The following is a 14,722-nucleotide window of genomic DNA, read 5'->3' on the forward strand; positions in this document are numbered from 1 at the left end:
CGCCGATCTTGATACCTGCCTAAACTAAAACCTTCTGCACTTCCGGGGTCCGTATCCCTCTATTCCCATCCTATTCATGTATTTGTCAAGATGCCTCTTAAACGACTCTATGGTACCTGCTTCCACCACCTCCCCCGGCAACAAGCTCCAGGCACTCACCACCCTCTGTGTAAAGAACTTGCCTTGCACATCCTCTCTAAACTTTGACCCTCTCACCTTAAACCTGTGTCCCCAAGTAACTGACTCTTCCACTCTGGGAAAAAGCTTCTGACTATCCACTCTGTCCATGCCGCTCATAACTTTGTAAACCTTTATCATGTCGCCCCTCCACCTCCGTCGTTCCAGTGAAAACAATCCGAGTTTATCCAACCTCCCCTCATAGCTAATACCCTCCAGACCAGGCAACATCCTGGTAAACCTCTCCTGTACCCTCTCCAAAGCCTCCACGTCCTTTTGGTAGTGTGGCGACCAGAATTGCACGCAATATTCTAAGTGTGGCCGAACTAAGGTTCTGTACACCTGCAGCATGACTTGTCAATTTTTATACTCTATGCCCCAACCGATTAAGGCAAGCATGCCGTATGCCTTCTTGACTACCTTATCCACCTGCATTGCCACTTTCAGTGACCTGTGGACCTGTACACCCAGATCTCTCTGCCTGTCAATACTCCTAAGGGTTCTGCCATTTACTGTATACCTCCCACCTGCATTAGACCTTCCAAAATGCATTACCTCACATTTGTCCGGATTAAACTCCATCTGCCATTTCTCCACCCAAAACTCCAACCGATCTATATCCTGCCGTATCCTCTGACAATCCTCATCACTATCCGCAACTCCACCAACCTTTGTGTCATTTGCAAACTTACTGATCAGACCAGCTACATTTTCCTCCAAATTATTTATATATACTACAAACTGCAAAGGTCCCAGCACTGATCCCTGCGGAACACCACTAGTCACATCCCTCCATTCAGAAAAGCACCCTTCCACTGCTGCCCTCTGTCTTCTATGACCGAGCCAATTCTGTATCCATCTTGCCAGCTCCCCTCTGATCCCATGTGACTTCACCTTTTGTATCAGTCTGCCATGAGGGACCTTGTCAAAGGCTTTACTGAAGTCCATATAGATAACTTCCACTGACCTTCCTTCATCAATCATCTTTATCACTTCCTCAAAAAACTCAATCAAATTAGTGAGACACGACCTGCCCTTCACAAAACTATGCTGCCTCTCGCTAATAAGTCCATTTGTTTCCAAATGGGAGTAAATCCTGTCCCGAAGAATCCTCTCTAATAATTTCCCTACCACTGACGTAAGGCTCACCTGCCAAAAATTTCCTGGATTATCCTTGCTACCCTTCTTAAACAAAGGAACAACATAGGCTATTCTCCAGTCCTCTGGGACCTCACCTGTAGCCAATGAGGATGCAAAGATTTCTGTCAAGGCCCCAGCAATTTCTTCCCTTGCCTCCCTCAGTATTCTGGGGCAGATCCCATCAGGCCCTGGGGACTTATCTACCATAAAGCTTTGCAAGACACCAAACACCTCCTCTTTTTTGATAATGAGATGACGGAGACTATCTACACACCCTTCCCTCGGCTCATCATCCACCAAGTCCTTCTCCTTGGTGAATACTGATGCAAAGTACTCATTTAGTACCTCGCCCATTTCCTCTGGCTCCACACATAGATTCCCTTCTCTGTCCTTGAGTAGGCCAACCCTTTCCCTGGTTACCCTCTTGCTGTTTATATATGTATAAAAAGCCTTGGGATTTTCCTTAATCCTGTTTGCCAATGACTTCTCATAATCCCTTTTAGCCCTCCTGGCTCCTTGCTACTGTCTTTATATTCCTCAAGGGATTCGTCTGTTCCTAGCCTTCCAGGCCTTACGAATGCTTCCTTTTTGACGAGGCTCACAATATCCCGCGTTATCCAAGGTTCCCGAAACTTGCCAAACTTATCCTTCTTCCTCACAGGAACATGCTGGTCCTGGATTCTAATCAACTGACGTTTGAAAGGCTCCCACATGTCAGATGTTGATTTACCCTCAAACAGCCGCCCCCAATCTAAATTCTTCAGTTTTTGCCTAATATTGTTATAATTAGCCTTCCCCCAATTTAGCACCTTCACCCGAGGACTACTCTTATCCTTATTCACAAGTACCTTAAAACTTATGGAATTAGGGTCACTGTTCCCGAAATGCTCCCATATTGAAGCTTCGACCACCTGGCCGGGCTTATTTTTTTATTTCCAAAATATACTTTATTCATAAAAATCTGTTAAAATTACATTCCCAAAAAGTTTAAAACAGTATCAAGTCAAAAAATACAAACAGTGCAAAGGTGATCAGTTTCCATCCATACAATCATGAGTTGCCTCACAACCCTTCCATTTCATTGTCATGCCATATACATTTTTACATTTACAGCACACACAATTTTCCCGATACAGTTCGAGGGGTTTCCCATGGATCCAGCCCGTCAGTTCAGCTTGGTGGGGGGACCTTACACTATGGTCTTTCCCCACTGAGCCTTTGCTGCGGCTGCCCCAAGCTTTAGTGCGTCCCTCAGCACGTAGTCCTGGACCTTGGAATGTGCCAGTCTGCAACATTCGGTGGTGGACAACTCTTTGCGCTGGAAGACCAGCAAGTTTCGGGCAGACCAAAGGGCGTCTTTCACCGAATTGATAGTCCTCCAGCAGCAGTTGATGTTTGTCTCGGTGTGCGTCCCTGGGAACAGCCCGGAGAGCACAGACTCCTGTGTGACAGAGCTGCTTGGGATGAACCTTGCACTGCATCTCTTTCCACACCTGCTTTCCAAAGACACATTCCAGGAGGAGGTGGGCAACCATCTCTTCCCCACCACAGCCAACACGGGGTCATTGCGCGGAGGGGGCGAGACTTCGGGCGTGCTGGAAGGATCTGACAGGGAGGGCCCTTCTCAATACCAGCCAAGCTACATCTTGGTGCTTGCTTGAAAGTTCTGGTGATGAGGCAATCTGCCAAATGACTTTGACAGTCTGCTCGGGGAACCATCCGACAGGCTCCCCCGCCTCCTTTTCTCGTAGGGCCTTGAGGACATTCCGTGCAGACCACTGCCTGATGGACCGGTGGTCAAAGGTGTTTTCCCGCAGAAACTGCTCCATGAAGGATAGGTGATACAGCACGGTCCAACTGCATGGAGCGTTCCGCGGCAATGTGACCAGGCCCACCCTTCGCAACACCAGGGACAGATAGAACCTCAGCACGTAGTGACACTTGGAGTTTGCGTACTGGGGATCCACACACAGCTTGATGCAGCCGCACACGAAGGTGGTCATCAGGATGAGGGCGACGTTGGGTACATTTTTCCCGCCCTTGTCCAGAGATTTGAACATCGTGTCCCTCCGGACCCGGTCCATTTTAGATCCCCAGATGAAGCGGAAAATGGCTCGGCTGACCACCAGAGCGCAGGAGTGGGGTATGGGCCAGGCCTGCACCACGTACAGCAACAACGTGAGTGCCTTGCACCTGATGACCAGGTTCTTACCTACAAAGGAGAGAGATCGCTGCCCCCACATGCCCAACATTTATCGTTCCTTGGCTTCTCGCTCCTCCCAGGTTTTGGTGCACGCCCCGGCCCTTCGGAACCATATCCCCAGCACCTTCAGGTAGTCTGACCTAACGGTGATGGGGACAAAGGATTGGTCAGCCAAGTTCCCAAAGAACATGGCCTCGCTCTTGCCGTGGTTAACTTTGGCTCCCGAGGCCAGTTCGAACTGGTCGCAGATGCTCATCAGTCTGCGCACGGACAGCGGATCCGAGCAGAAGACGGCGACGTCATCCACGTACAGGGAGGTTTTCACCTGAGTGCCTCCGCTGCCTGGGATTGTCACCCCTCTTGTGCTCGCATCCTTCCTAATAGACTCAGCAAATGGTTCAATACAGCAAACAAATAAGACCGGGGAGAGAGGACAGCCCTGTCTGACTCCAGATTGGATCGGGAAACTTTCCGATTCCCACCCACTGATTGAGTCTGCGCTACTGATGTTTGTGTAGAGCAGTTTGATCCAATTGCAGATTCCCTCCCCAAACCCCATTTTGGAAAGCACGTCCATCATGTAGGTGTGCGATATCCTGTCAAAAGCCTTATCCTGGTCCAGGCTGATGAGGCAGGTGTCCACCCTCCTGTCCCGTACATAGGCGATTGTATCCCTGAGTAGCGCGAGACTGTCAGAGATCTTCCTGCCGGGTACAGTACAGGTCTGATCAGGGTGAATCACCAACTCCAGAGCAGATTTGACTCGACTGGCTATGACTTTGGACAGAATTTTTTCGTCAGCATTAAGCAGTGAGATGGGCCGACAATTTCTGATTTCTGCCCTCTCCCCCTTTCGCTTGTAAATGAGGGTGATGATGCCTTTCCTCATGGATTCTGACATGCTGCCGGCCAGGAGCATACTCTCGTATAGTTCCAGCAGGTCCGGGCCGACCCAGTACCACAGGGCCGAGTACAACTCGACCGGTAAGCCGTCGCTTCCGGGAGTTTTACTCGTCTCGAAGGACTCGACGGCCTTTGTCAGCTCGTCCAGAGTTAGCGGCTTGTCCAGTCTCTCCCTCCTGCTGTCATCTAAGACCTATGTGATAGATGACAGGAAGGACTGGGAGGCTCTGCTGTCTGTGGGCTTTGCGTCATACAGCCCAGCATAAAAGGATTTGCTGATCCTCAGTATGTCGGACTGCGAAGATGTTACCGAGCCATCCTCTTCCTTCAGGCTGCTGATAACAGAGCTCTCTGTGTACCTTTTGGAAGAAGTAACGCGAGCACGTCTCATCCTGCTCGATGGAGCGGACTCTGGACCGGAAGATGATCTTGGAGGCCTCCCTGGCAAAGAGCGTGGCCTGCTGGCTCTTCACCTCTTGGAAGTCCTCCTTGACCTTGACCCCCATTGACTGCAACTGGAGCAGATTTTGCATACTTTTCTGGAGTCGGGACATTTCCCTCTGTCTCTCTCTCACCCTCTGAACACCTTTGTGAATGAAGAACCTCTTGATGTCCACCTGGCCGGGCTTATTCCCCAATACCAGCTCCAGTACGGCCCTATCCCAAGTTGGACTATCTACGTATTGTTTCAGGGAATTCCTGCACTGACTGCCTGCCCATTCTAGCAGTCACCCATCTATCTGCCTGCACCTTGGGTGTAACCACTTCTCGAAAGCTCCTGTCTTTGACACTTTCTGCCACCTGCATGCTCTTAAGTGCCTCCAGTTGCTGCTCCAACCGATCCATGCGGTCTGTGAGGAGCTGCAACTGGGTACACTTCCTGCAGATGTAGTCGTCTGGAACGCTGGAAGAGTTTGTGATGCCTTCCCTGAATACCAAAGCTAGGAGAGGCATTCTGGAAGGTATGGGGAGCCGTGTGTTGTTCCTGAGAATAACTGACAGTATCAGAACTGAAATAATCTAGAGTTAGAAAGAAGAAAAGGCCCAAAAATGGGAACAGTCGGTAGCAGGATATGAATTAGTCAACACTTATCTTGGAGAAATTAAGGACCTGACACAGTGTGTGTTTAAAACAACATTAATTGATTTAACAGATCTCAAAATATGAAACTCAAGCCCATTTGTAGGAGTTATTGACAAGAGGACAATTAAACTCTGACAATTAAACATATTTCAGTCCTGGATGTGATTAGTCTTAGGCAGTTCCTCGGGAACGAGGATGACTATCTTCCCCTCCAGGATGCTTAGGTGACACAATAATCCAATTCTGATATTCCAGATCCCCAAGTCCATTTTGAGGGGGTGGTAGATGCCTTTGCGTGGGTTCTTTTAACTTGGGGTGGCCATTGCACACCGACTACCACACAGTCCGAGCGAAGCACTGTCTTTGTCCAATGGCAGGGATGGCCGAGGTGACTGGAGACCAGTCTCCACTACACAGACGGGGACTAATACGTACACATGGCCAGCAGGTCCAGCTGGCGAGCCCGGACGCAGGCCGTGTGGATCTGTGTCAGGGTGTTCCTGAAAGAGCAGCTGAAAGCCTGCTCCGAGGGCTCCTGTGAGAAGGGCTCCACGGGACACCTCATGGAGTTGGCAGGAATAGGCTGAAGCAGAAAAACCAATATAACCAGTGGCCAGTCACAGGCTCAGCAGGAGACTGAAGTCTCTCAATCAGAGCATGGTGGGGGAAGAGTAGTAAATTAATCAAAGTTACTTTAAATATCTTCCATGCGGCTCACATGGCCATGTGAGCCGCATGGAAGATGGCAGGATCCCCAAAGACACATTGTACAGCGAGCTCGCCACTGGTACCAGACCCACCGGACATCCATGTCTCCACTTCAAAGACGTCTGCAAATGCGACATGAAGTCCTGTGACATTGATCGCAAGTCGTGGGAGTCAGTTGCCAGCGTTCGCCAGAGCTGGCGGGCATTCATCAAGGCGGGGCTAAAGTGTGGCGAGTCGAAGAGACTTAGCAGTTGGCAGGAAAAAAGACAAAAGCGCAAGGGTAGAGCCAACTGTGTAACAGCCCCGACAAACACATTTTTCTGCAGCACCTGTGGAACAGCCTGCCACTCCAGGCACTGCTCCACACACCACTGACCACCTCCAGGCGCTGCTCCACACACCACTGACCACCTCCAGGCGCTGCTCCACACACCACTGACCACCTCCAGGCGCTGCTCCACACACCACTGACCACCTCCAGGCGCTGCTCCACACACCACTGACCACCTCCAGGCGCTGCTCCACACACCACTGACCACCTCCAGGCGCTGCTCCACACACCACTGACCACCTCCAGGCGCTTACCCATTGTCTCTCGAGATGAGGAGGCCAAAGAGAAGAGAACTTTAAATATCACAACAGAGCTGAGCGGGGGTGAGCGCGGCCTCCGCTGCACCGAGTCTCAGCGGCTCTCAGGACCCCAATCAAAGCCGCTGGGCCCGGCGGACGTGCAGCGAGGACCCCGGGGAAGGGAGGATGCACCATTAAAGTGATGGTGCAGCACCTCCCCCATCCTAGCCACCGCTACCCGGTTTCTTCTCCCGTTTATCTCAACATTAAGAAGACGCTTTTGCTCTGGACTACACTGGTTATAATGTAAGACCCAACTTTGTCACTGAATGTGACTAATAGCAGCAACAACAGCAGAATCTAGCCATTACAGTCACATGTGAACTCGCTGATGTTGCAGCAGATTGGATGACTGAGTGAATCTCTTCCCACACACGGAGCAGGGGAACGGCCTCTCCCCAGAGTGAGTGCGTCGGTGTTTCAGCAGATCATTACTGCTTTTAAAGCTCTTCTCACAGTCAGGACATTGAAAAGGTCTCTGATCAGTGTGAACAAGTTGATGTTCAGTGAGGTTGGATGACTGACTGAATCCCTTCCCACACACGGAGCAGGTGAATGGTCTCTCCCCAGTGTGAATTCTCTGGTGGTTCAGCAAGTTGGATGGGCGATTAAATGTCTTCTCACACACGGAACAGGTGAATGGCCTCTTCCCAGAGTGAGTGTATTGGTGCTGCAGTAGATCATTGCTGCTTTTAAAGCACTTCTCACAGTGAGGACATTTAAAAGGTCTCTCATCAGTGTGAACTTGTTGGTGTTGCTGCAGATTGAATAACCGAGGAAATGCTTTCCCACACACAGTGCAGGGGAATGGCCTCTCCCCAGTGTGAGTGCGTTGGTGGTTTAGCAGATACCTTGATCTTTTAAAACTCTTCCCACAGTCAGGACATTTAAAAGGTCTCTCCTCAGTGTGAACAAGTTGATGTTCAGTGAGCTGGGATGTCTGAGTGAATCCCTTCCCACACACGGAGCAGATAAATGGCCTCTCCCCAGTGTGAACTCGCTGGTGTGTCAAAAGGTTTGATGAAGTTTTGAATCCTTTCTGACAGACGGAGCAAGTGAATGGCTTCTCCCCAGTGTGAACTCGCTGGTGTGAGAATAGATAGGAGGCAGTTGTAAATCCTTTCTGACACACGGAACAGGTGAAAGGTTGTTCCAGAGTGTGACTTCGCAGGGGTGATGAGTGAGTGAATCCCTTCCCACACACTGAGCAGGTGAAAGGCTTCTCCCCAGTGTGACTGCGTCGATGTATTTCCAGCTGGGATGGAGATCTGAATCCCTTCCCACAGTCCCCACATTTCCATGGTTTCTCCATGGTGCGGGTGTCCATGTCTCTCTCCAGGTTGGACAATCAGTTGAAGCCTTGTCCACACACACAAACACGTGGACAGTTTCTCCCCACTGTGAATGTTGTGATGTGTTTTCAGGCTGTGTAATTGGTTAAAGTTCTTTCCATAGTCAGTGTACAGGAACAATATCACTCTGGTATGTGTCTCATTGCCTTTCCAGTGAAACCGATGTTTCAAATCTTTTCCAACAGACAGAACAGACGAATATTTTTCTTTCTACATACAAAGGCTGATGATATTCCGGTTCTGATAAGTCTAGTGACGTCAATCCTCGGCGTGATGCTTGGTTTGATCTTTCTATCTCAAATCCTCTACTTCTAAAACCCTGTAAAAGAAGTTTACAAAAGTTATCAGTGTAAATGCAGGATAGATATTCAGAACAGACAGTTCTAATTTCTATGGAACATTCTTTCCTGTCTTGTTCTCCAAAAGCTGAAAATCCCCATCCCACACACTCCCCCTCCTCCCTGTGCTGAAATCCAAACTCATCACACCATCTCCCACAGTTTTCCTTTTGGTTGACTTTTCTCCCTCCCCTGAAGGTGCTGACTCTGGCTTGATTCAGTTCTACACTCACTGCTTCCCCTCTCTCTCCTCCCCTGAAGGTGCTAACTCTGGCTTGAAAAAGTTCTACACTCACTGCTTCCCCTCTCTCTCCTCCCCTGAAGGTGCTGACTCTGGCTGGGTTCAGTTCCACACTCACTGCTTCCCCTCTCTTTCCTCCCCTGAAGGTGCTAACTCTGGCTGGGTTCAGTTCCACACTCACTGCTTCCCCTCCCACTCCTCCCCTGAAGGTACTGACTCTGGCTGGGTCCAGTTCTACACTCACTGGTTCCCATCTCTTTCCTCCCCTGAAGGTGCTGACTCTGGCTGGGTTCAGCTCTACACTCACTGCTTCCCCTCTCTTTCCTCCCCTGAAGGTGCTGACTCTGGCTGGGTTCAGTTCTACACTCACTGGTTCCCCTCTCTCTCCTCCCTTGAAGGTGCGAACTCTGGCTGGGTTCAGTTCCACACTCACTGCTTCCCCTCCCACTCCTCCCCTGAAGGTGCTGACTCTGGCTGGGTTCAGTTCTACACTCACTGGTTCCCCTCTCTCTCCTCCCCTGAAGGTGCTGACTCTGGCTGGGTTCAGTTCTACACTCAGTGCTTCCCCTCTCTTTCCTCTCCTGAAGGTGCTGACTCTGGCTGGGTTCAGTTCTACACTCACTGATTCCCCTCTCTTTCCTCCCCTGAAGGTGCTAACTCTGGCTGGGTTCAGTTCCACACTCACTGGTTCCCCTCCCACTCCTTCCCTGAAGGTGCTGCCTCTGGCTGAGTTCAGTTCCACACTCACTGCTTCCCCTCTCTCTCCTCTCATGAAGGTGCTGACTCTGGCTTGATTCAGTTCTACACTCACTGCTTCCCCTCTTTCTCCTCCCCTGAAGGTGCTGACTCTGGCTGGGTTCAGTTCTACACTCACTGCTTCCCCTCTCTTTCCTCCCCTGAAGGTGCTGACTCTGGCTGGGTTCAGTTCTACACTCACTGGATCCCCTCTCTTTCCTCCCCAGAAGGTGCTGACACTGGCTGGGTTCAGTTCTACACTCACTGCTTCCCCTCTCTTTCCTCCCCTGAAGGTGCTAACTCTGGATGGGTTCAGCTCCACACTCACTGCTTCCCCTCCCACTCCTCCCCTGAAGGTGCTGACTCTGGCTGGGTTCAGTTCTACACTCACTGGTTCCCCTCTCTCTCCTCCCCTGAAGGTGCTGACTCTGGCTGGGTTCAGTTCTACACTCACTGCTTCCCCTCTCTTTCCTCCCCTGAAGGTGCTGACTCTGGCTGGGTTCAGTTCTACATTCACTGCTTCCCCTCTCTTTCCTCCCCTGAAGGTGCTAACTCTGGCTGGGTTCAGTTCCACACTCACTGGTTCCCCTCCCACTCCTCCCCTGAAGGTGCTGACTCTGGCTGGGTTCAGTTCCACACTCACTGCTTCCCCTCTCTCTCCTCTCCTGAAGGTGCTGACTCTGGCTTGATTCAGTTCTACACTCACTGCTTCCCCTCTCTCTCCTCCCCTGAAGGTGCTAACTCTGGCTGGGTTCAGTTCCACACTCACTGCTTCCCCTCCCACTCCACCCCTGAAGGTGCTAACTCTGGCTGGGTGCAGTTCCACACTCACTGGTTCCCCTCCCACTCCTCCCATGAATGTGCTGACTCTGGCTGGGTTCAGTTCCACACTCACTGCTTCCCCTCTCTCTCCTCTCCTGAAGGTGCTGACTCTGGCTTGATTCAGTTCTACACTCACTGCTTCCCCTGCCTCTCCTCCCCTGAAGGTGCTGACTCTGGCTGGGTTCAGTTCTACAATCACTGCTTCCCCTCTCTCTCCTCTCCTGAAGGTGCTGACTCTGGATAGATTCAGTTCCACACTCACTGCTTCCCCTCTCTCTCCTCCCCTGAAGGTGCTGACTCTGGCTGGGTTCAGTTCCACACTCACTGCTTCCCCTCTCTTTCCTCCCCTGAAGGTGCTGACTCTGGCTTGATTCAGTTCCACACTCACTGCTTCCCCTCTCTCTCCTCCCCTGAAGGTGCTAACTCTGGCTGGGTTCAGTTCCACACTCACTGCTTCCCCTCCCACTCCTCCCCTGAAGGTGCTAACTCTGGCTGGGTTCAGTTCCACACTCACTGGTTCCCCTCCCACTCCTCCCCTGAAGGTGCTGACTCTGGCTTGATTCAGTTCTACAATCACTGCTTCCCCTCCCTCTCCTCCCCTGAAGGTGCTGACTCTGGCTGGGTTCAGTTCCACACTCACTGCTTCCCCTCTCTCTCCTCTCCTGAAGGTGCTGACTCTGGCTTGATTCAGTTCTACACTCACTGCTTCCCCTCTCTCTTCTCCCCTGAAGGTGCTGACTCTGGCTGGGTTCAGTTCTACACTCACTGCTTCCCCTCTCTTTCCTCCCCTGAAGGTGCTAACTCTGGCTGGGTTCAGTTCCACACTCACTGGTTCCCCTCCCACTCCTCCCCTGAGAGTGCTGACTCTGGCTTGGTTCAGGTCCACACTCACTGCTTCCCCTCTCTCTCCTCTCCTGAAGGTGCTGACTCTGGCTTCATTCAGTTCTACACTCACTGCTTCCCCTCTCTCTCCTCCCCTGAAGGTGCTAACTCTGGCTGGGTTCAGTTCCACACTCACTGGTTCCCCTCCCACTCCTCCCGTGAAGGTGCTGACTCTGGCTGGGTTCAGTTCCACACTCACTGCTTCCCCTCTCTCTCCTCTCCTGAAGGTGCTGACTCTGGCTTGATTCAGTTCTACACTCACTGCTTCCCCTCTCTCTCCTCCCCTGAAGGTGCTAACTCTGGCTGGGTTCAGTTCCACACTCACTGCTTCCCCTCCCACTCCTCCCCTGAAGGTGCTAACTCTGGCTGGGTTCAGTTCCACACTCACTGGTTCCCCTCCCACTCCTCCCCTGAAGGTGCTGACTCTGGCTGGGTTCAGTTCCACACTCACTGCTTCCCCTCTCTCTCCTCTCCTGAAGGTGCTGACTCTGGCTTGATTCAGTTCTACACTCACTGCTTCCCCTCTCTCTCCTCCCCTGAAGGTGCTGACTCTGGCTGGGTTCAGTTCTACACTCACTGGTTCCCCTCTCTCTCCTCCCCTGAAGGTGCTGACTCTGGCTTGGTTCTATTCTACACTCACTGCTTCCCCTCTCTTTCCTCCCCTGAAGGTGCTGACTCTGGCTGGGTTCAGTTCTACACTCACTGCTTCCCCTCTCTTTCCTCCCCTGAAGGTGCTAACTCTGGCTGGGTTCAGTTCCACACTCACTGGTTCACCTCCCACTCCTCCCCTGAAGGTGCTGACTCTGGCTGGGTTCAGTTCCACACTCACTGCTTCCCCTCCGTCTCCTCTCCTGAAGGTGCTGACTCTGGCTTGATTCAGTTCTACACTCACTGCTTCCCCTCTCTCTCCTCCCCTGAAGGTGCTAACTCTGGCTGGGTTCAGTTCCACACTCACTGCTTCCCCTCCCACTCCTCCCCTGAAGGTGCTGACTCTGGCTGGGTTCAGTTCCACTCTCACTGCTTCCCCTCTCTCTCCTCTCCTGAAGGTGCTGACTCTGGATAGATTCAGTTCTACACTCACTGCTTCCCCTCTCTCTCCTCCCCTGAAGGTGCTGACTCTGGCTGGGTTCAGTTCTACAATCACTGCTTCCCCTCTCTCTCCTCTCCTGAAGGTGCTGACTCTGGATAGATTCAGTTCTACACTCACTGCTTCCCCTCTCTCTCCTCCCCTGAAGGTGCTGACTCTGGCTGGGTTCAGTTCCACACTCACTGCTTCCCCTCTCTTTCCTCCCCTGAAGGTGCTGACTCTGGCTGGGTTCAGTTCTACACTCACTGCTTCCCCTCTCTATCCTCCCCTGAAGGTGCTGACTCTGGCTGGGTTCAGTTCCACACTCACTGGTTCCCCTCTCTCTCCTCCCCTGAAGGTGCTAACTCTGGCTGGGTTCAGTTCCACACTCACTGCTTCCCCTCCCACTCCTCCCCTGAAGGTGCTGACTCTGGCTGGGTTCAGTTCTACACTCACTGGTTCCCCTCTCTCTCCTCCCCTGAAGGTGCTGACTCTGGCTGGGTTCAGTTCTACACTGACTGCTTCCCCTCTCTTTCCTCCCCTGAAGGTGCTGACTCTGGCTGGGTTCAGTTCTACACTCACTGCTTCCCCTCTCTTTCCTCCCCTGAAGGTGCTAACTCTGGCTGGGTTCAGTTCTACAATCACTGCTTCCCCTCTCTCTCCTCTCCTGAAGGTGCTGACTCTGGATAGATTCAGTTCTACACTCACTGCTTCCCCTCTCTCTCCTCCCCTGAAGGTGCTGACTCTGGCTGGGTTCAGTTCCACACTCACTGCTTCCCCTCTCTTTCCTCCCCTGAAGGTGCTGACTCTGGCTGGGTTCAGTTCTACAATCACTGCTTCCCCTCTCTCTCCTCTCCTGAAGGTGCTGACTCTGGATAGATTCAGTTCTACACTCACTGCTTCCCCTCTCTCTCCTCCCCTGAAGGTGCTGACTCTGGCTGGGTTCAGTTCCACACTCACTGCTTCCCCTCTCTTTCCTCCCCTGAAGGTGCTGACTCTGGCTGGGTTCAGTTCCACACTCACTGCTTCCCCTCCCACTCCTCCCCTGAAGGTGCTGACTCTGGCTGGGTTCAGTTCTACACTCACTGGTTCCCCACTCTCTCCTCCCCTGAAGGTGCTAACTCTGGCTGGGTTCAGTTCCACACTCACTGCTTCCCCTCCCACTCCTCCCCTGAAGGTGCTGACTCTGGCTGGGTTCAGTTCTACACTCACTGGTTCCCCTCTCTCTCCTCCCCTGAAGGTGCTGACTCTGGCTGGGTTCAGTTCTACACTCACTGCTTCCCCTCTCTTTCCTCCCCTGAAGGTGCTGACTCTGGCTGGGTTCAGTTCTACACTCACTGCTTCCCCTCTCTTTCCTCCCCTGAAGGTGCTAACTCTGGCTGGGTTCAGTTCCACACTCACTGGTTCCCCTCCCACTCCTCCCCTGAAGCTGCTGACTCTGGCTGGGTTCAGTTCCACACTCACTGCTTCCCCTCTCTCTCCTCTCCTGAAGGTGCTGACTCTGGCTTGATTCAGTTCTACACTCACTGCTTCCCCTCTCTCTCCTCCCCTGAAGGTGCTAACTCTGGCTGGGTTCAGTTCCACACTCACTGCTTCCCCTCCCACTCCTCCCCTGAAGGTGCTGACTCTGGCTGGGTTCAGTTCCACACTCACTGCTTCCCCTCTCTCTCCTCTCCTGAAGGTGCTGACTCTGGATAGATTCAGTTCTACACTCACTGCTTCCCCTCTCTCTCCTCCCCTGAAGGTGCTGACTCTGGCTGGGTTCAGTTCTACAATCACTGCTTCCCCTCTCTCTCCTCTCCTGAAGGTGCTGACTCTGGATAGATTCAGTTCTACACTCACTGCTTCCCCTCTCTCTCCTCCCCTGAAGGTGCTGACTCTGGCTGGGTTCAGTTCCACACTCACTGCTTCCCCTCTCTTTCCTCCCCTGAAGGTGCTGACTCTGGCTGGGTTCAGTTCTACACTCACTGCTTCCCCTCTCTATCCTCCCCTGAAGGTGCTGACTCTGGCTGGGTTCAGTTCCACACTCACTGGTTCCCCTCTCTCTCCTCCCCTGAAGGTGCTAACTCTGGCTGGGTTCAGTTCCACACTCACTGCTTCCCCTCCCACTCCTCCCCTGAAGGTGCTGACTCTGGCTGGGTTCAGTTCTACACTCACTGGTTCCCCTCTCTCTCCTCCCCTGAAGGTGCTGACTCTGGCTGGGTTCAGTTCTACACTGACTGCTTCCCCTCTCTTTCCTCCCCTGAAGGTGCTGACTCTGGCTGGGTTCAGTTCTACACTCACTGCTTCCCCTCTCTTTCCTCCCCTGAAGGTGCTAACTCTGGCTGGGTTCAGTTCTACAATCACTGCTTCCCCTCTCTCTCCTCTCCTGAAGGTGCTGACTCTGGATAGATTCAGTTCTACACTCACTGCTTCCCCTCTCTCTCCTCCCCTGAAGGTGC

The 14,722-nt window shown here is 52.3% G+C and overlaps 1 protein-coding gene across 1 annotated transcript in view; it reads right to left on the reverse strand.

Annotated features, from left to right (window-relative positions):
* The window catches only part of LOC137364982 (oocyte zinc finger protein XlCOF7.1-like), a gene marked incomplete at its 5' end in the record, with an annotated part of 660,565 nt that extends 652,417 nt beyond the window's left edge, over nt 1–8,148 (reverse strand). Inside the window, one exon of the mRNA XM_068027855.1 lies at nt 7,165–8,148. Coding sequence (XP_067883956.1) covers nt 7,165–8,148 — 984 coding nt within the window. The remainder of the gene's footprint in view (nt 1–7,164) is intronic.
* Nucleotides 8,149–14,722: the final 6,574 nt, after the last annotated feature.

This window comes from Heterodontus francisci, unplaced genomic scaffold (genome assembly GCF_036365525.1).
Source record: "Heterodontus francisci isolate sHetFra1 unplaced genomic scaffold, sHetFra1.hap1 HAP1_SCAFFOLD_43, whole genome shotgun sequence".
Classification (NCBI taxonomy): Eukaryota; Metazoa; Chordata; class Chondrichthyes; order Heterodontiformes; family Heterodontidae; genus Heterodontus; species Heterodontus francisci.